Source organism: Cyprinodon variegatus, unplaced genomic scaffold (genome assembly GCF_000732505.1).
Source record: "Cyprinodon variegatus isolate N-32 unplaced genomic scaffold, C_variegatus-1.0 Scaffold2145, whole genome shotgun sequence".
Lineage (NCBI taxonomy): Eukaryota > Metazoa > Chordata > Actinopteri > Cyprinodontiformes > Cyprinodontidae > Cyprinodon > Cyprinodon variegatus.
The window spans coordinates 36333-40873 of record NW_015152598.1 but is presented as its reverse complement, the minus strand read 5'-3'; the positions used below and the strand labels follow the sequence as shown (position 1 = coordinate 40873).

The following is a 4541-nucleotide window of genomic DNA, read 5'->3' as shown; positions in this document are numbered from 1 at the left end:
GAGCTATAGAAATGAACTGAATAGAATTGAAAGCCAAATTTCCCAGAAATTGGTCTTTTATCAAGTTTATGTGTCATTAATTAGATAATTTGTTTTTTCTTATTTAATACGATGCATCATTTGTTTATTAGTGGGTTTTAAAGTTTAGATTCATTCTCATATCATTGAACGGCACAGATTCTCTTTATATCTTTATTTTATCTTTGTTTTATAGTTTTTAGAAATAAAACATCCAAAGATTTAAAGCTTTGACCTTAAAAAATATACTTTAATAAAAAGGAACCTTTGAAGGTAAATAGAATAATCCGAAACAAACTCGCAGTTTAGGATATTGAAACTTTTAAATTCTACTTTAAAAATAAACCTAGGTTATAAACCACACGGTAAACCCAGCATTATGGCTGCTGTGGGATTCTGTGGTCGTGTCTACGGAAGCCGTGTGGGGTCAGCCGCCTCTGGCTCTGCACTGTTTACTTGATCCGTGGTGATGTGAGGATGAAGCGGCTAGCTGGCGTGGCTTTGGGGTGAAGGAGATGGAGGGAAGGGTCGATCAGAAGAGGTTTATTATCATGAACCTCCGTCTGTTTGACACCGACAGCAGCTGCTGCTTCTCCCCTGTTCGCTGAAAAAACGGCTTTTACGCTGCGGCGGTAGCATAGCAACAGGCTAACAGGCTAGGCTAACTAACGCTTTGGGTTTATATGCAGGGTAGGCTATGCTAGGCTAAAAACAGCCAGGCTAGGCTAATAGCAGCTAGGCTAGGCTAATAGCAGCTAGGCTAGGCGAAGGGCTGCTGTTTGTGCGGAATAAAGATGGCCGCCTTTTCAAACTGCTCTTTCTTCGCTGCCGGTGCTGTTCTCTGATCTCCTCCGCTTCCCTCTCGGTCGCCGCTCGGCGGACAGCCTCGCTTTCTAAGGGTCTAACGGCTCACAGTCTTCGCGGGCCCCAGGATGGAGCCGGGCGACTTGCGAGAAAGCCCCGCTGGCTCTGGGGGCTCGGATGTGGGGGACTGGAGGGAGGAGACCCCCGGCGGTGATGAGGGGGAGGATTCAGGGGTGAGTTCTACCAAAACCAGCGGAACCAAAGCAGAAGCTGCGATCATTGACGGCAGCGATGAAAGCGGCCATGGAAGAGCCGCGGTGGAGCACCTCCACAGCCCCTATGAGGAGGAGCTGGACCCCCGGATTCAGGTGAGACCAGCGGCCTCTGGGCTTCCTGTTCACCCCTCAGATCTCTGGATTACCTCCCTGTCTTAGCTGGTGATTATTGTCCTAAATGTAAATCATAATAATCTCTTAATCCCGCTGTGATCACCAGGTAGCTGAGATTAGCTCCCATTTAATCCCTGCTGTTGTTTTTGATGCATTCAGGAGGAGTTGGAGCAGCTGAATGAAGCCAGTGCAGAGATCAACAGGCTGGAGCTGGAGCTGGATGTAAGCTCAGATTATTCTCATTAGATCATCTTAGATTATTCTATGGCTTAACCAAGAACCACAATTAATTCAAATGCAATTAACTCATCTATCAATTATCTAATGTAGTTTATCATTCTAATAATCTCACATATGGAGGTAGAACTACTTTTATTTATATATTGTCTTGTTTTTCCTCCATTAAAAGCTTTTATTGTTAAACTGGTCCAGTTATTTATATTAACAGCAGGATTCCAGTAAACCATCATAAAACCACCAATCAGTTCAATAAAAACAGGCTTAAACCCAAAACTTCAGATATATCTGCATCCGTTAATCTGTTTCCCAGGTAGACCACAGGTGTGATGAGCTGAAGGTGATTAATGTTTTCCACTGTCGGTTTTAGGTTTTCTGTAGGAACGAAATGATTCCAGGTTTGAGGAAAATGTATCCTCAGTTTTCCTTTTAGTTGGACCAGAATTAGGAATCTAATTCAATATATGATCAATCTGAGACTATGGAGGTTTTTAATCCAGTCAATCGCTGATGCTGTTGAACCAGTTTAAGGTAAAAAAAGCATGAAATCTGAAACCCAGCATCATGTCTGTTGGTTTCCTCCATGCTGCTGATCAGGCAGCTCAGCTTCATCCTAACAAACGGCTTTAGTTGAACAGTGAGAGGAATGTTTGGTGGAAACTGAAGCAGATGTTCTGTCTGTAACCTGATCTGCTCTGAGAGGCAAACTGCTTTTCTTCTCCTGCTCCGCCCTTGAAGGACGCCAGGTCTGCCTACAGGAAGATCCTGACGGAGTCGGCCAGGAAGCTGAACGCTCAGAGCTCTCAGCTCGGCAGCTGCATCGAAAAGGCCCGCCCGTACTACGAGGCCCGACGCCTGGCGAAGGAGGTACCGATCAATACTTCTGCTCTTTAATGGCTTCCGTTTGCTAAGTGCTGCTGAATCAGGCGGCCCTCATGCCGTCGCTTCCTGCCTGATCCCAACTCCTGTTCAGAGGAACGGCTCCGGCTGCAGGGATCAGGAGAGTCGGAGGTTCTGAAGGACCAGCTCTATTATCTGCTGCTAGAAGGTGGAGATCAGGAGACTTTCTCAGATGCTTCTCTCTTCCTGGTTGGTTAGCAACCAGGAATCGCTGCTGATCTGGACTGAGGGCCGTCAGCATTACATCATAGAACAGTTTTATATTTATGTCATTATTAGAATAATCCATGAAACCATTTCAGAAGCAAACATGTTGTTCTGGCTCAGCGGGCCTGAAGGTTCGGTTCCTCTGTGATCAGCAGCTCTTCCTCCTGCCTGTCTGCTTCCCTCAGGCCCAGCAGGAGACCCAGAAGGCGGCGCTGAGCTACGAGCGGGCCGTTTCTATGCACACCGCTGCCAGGGAGATGGTGTACGTGGCAGAGCAGGGCCTGATGGCCGACGGGAAGAACACGCTGGATCCCACCTGGCAGGAGATGCTCAACCACGCCACCTCCAAGGTAAACGGCGTCTCAGATCAACCCAGAAGCTTCAGGATCTGCTGGTTCCTGAAGCTTCGTTCTGTGGAGACCTTCCAACCCAGATGTCCTCACCGTCTGTCCCGCAGGTGAACGAAGCGGAGGAGGAACGCATCCGCAGCGAGAGGGAGCACATGCGGGTCACGCACGCCTGCCAGGAGGCGGAGGCTCGGGTCCAGACGCTGCAGAAGTCCCTGAAGAGGGTCATCCTGAAGTCCAAACCCTACTTTGAGCTCAAGTCTCAGCTCAACCACATCCTGGAGGTAAAGCGGCTCCTGGTTTTTGTCTTTGGGGCCGAGCAGAGCTCGGTTCTGGGTCCGTATTGAAGCAGAACCCTGTTGGTTTCCTGTCCGACTTCAGGAGCACAAAACCAAGGTTCTGCAGCTGGAACAGAACGTGTCCAAGGTGAAGACCCGCTACTCCATCGCTCTGAGGAACCTGGAGGAGATCAGCGAGGCCATCCACGCTCAGAGGGGGGCCGACCCGGCCGAGGGGGGGCCGGCCTGCGCTGGGCGGAGCCCCCCTGTGGGAGCCGAGTCCGACAGCAGAGTTCAGGAGGGAGGCGTCGCCGCCGCGGCTGGGAGGGGCGGGCTGGAGCAGGCGGACCGGTACAAGGAGCGCGCCGGGTCGGACTCGCTGTCCGTCTTCAGCCTGCAGACCATCGCCTCCGACCTGGAGAAGTACGACTCCGTGGAACATCTGGGGAACCTCAGCGACGTGGGCAGCGTGACCGGGGACGAAGGCGACAAGGAGCGAGACGGAGGGGGCGCCGTGAGCAAACGGGACAGGCTGATGGAGAGCAGAACCGGCGCCAAGGAGCGGCAGCAGATCTTCTCCAAGCAGCACCACAGGAGCTTCAGCTTATGAGCTCAGCCCAGAACCGGACCCAGGCGGTTCCATCGGCGGGGGGGCGAGCTGAAACCCCGACCTGACTGACCGAGTTAGAGCAGAACCTTCCAGAACGCTTCTCTAGCATGAAGGAGCAGAACTTTACACGCTTGTTTTATTCCAGCGCAGCTGATCTGATGACCTCAGACGCCGTTTCCCCCGCAGCGGCGTCAGAGCCGATCCGCTGTGAGAGAACCGGGTCACCCGGAGGAAAGGACACGGAGCACGCCTCGCTCTCCTGGCTCTCCTGGCTCTCCTCGCTCCCCTCGTTCCCCTGGCTCCCGCTGCAGGAGAGCGAGGCGTGTCTGAGTCCGGGACGCACTTCCAGCCAGTTAATTTAAAATCCTCAGATTAGTTTTATTTAAATATTGTTTACATGTTTTTTTGTTTGCCTTAAACTGAAGCTCCTGTGGTGACTTGATGTGTGCCTTCACACTTTCACTCTTCTTTCATTTAAAATAAAGCAGCCTGTAAATGTTTGTAATAATTTAAGATGGAGAATATTTAAATGTTGAGTTTCTGACAGTTTAGATGTTTAGATCACCGTCTGGATGTGACGCACTGCTTCCTGTCATCTTCATCATCTTCATCATCATCAATAAACCCGATCGTTACCTCCTGATTCTCCTGACGTCTGGTTGATCTGATGTTAAGGTGAAGCTACAGCCGCTTAGATCTGCTCTGATTCACACTGAAGACCCAGAGCTGAGGGATCTGACCTGCTGCGGAT

At 50.5% G+C, this 4541-nt stretch overlaps 1 protein-coding gene across 1 annotated transcript; it reads left to right on the top strand.

Moving 5' to 3' along the window:
- The first annotated feature begins 432 nt into the window (after positions 1–432).
- Positions 433–4435, top strand: LOC107105203 (SH3 domain-binding protein 5-like). The gene is made up of 6 exons (XM_015405330.1): positions 433–1190; positions 1371–1433; positions 2187–2315; positions 2741–2905; positions 3013–3186; positions 3284–4435. The coding sequence occupies exons 1-6, from the start codon at positions 951–953 to the stop codon at positions 3788–3790; spliced, it is 1278 nt and encodes a 425-aa protein (XP_015260816.1). The 5' UTR covers positions 433–950; the 3' UTR covers positions 3791–4435.
- The last annotated feature ends 106 nt before the right edge of the window (positions 4436–4541 follow it).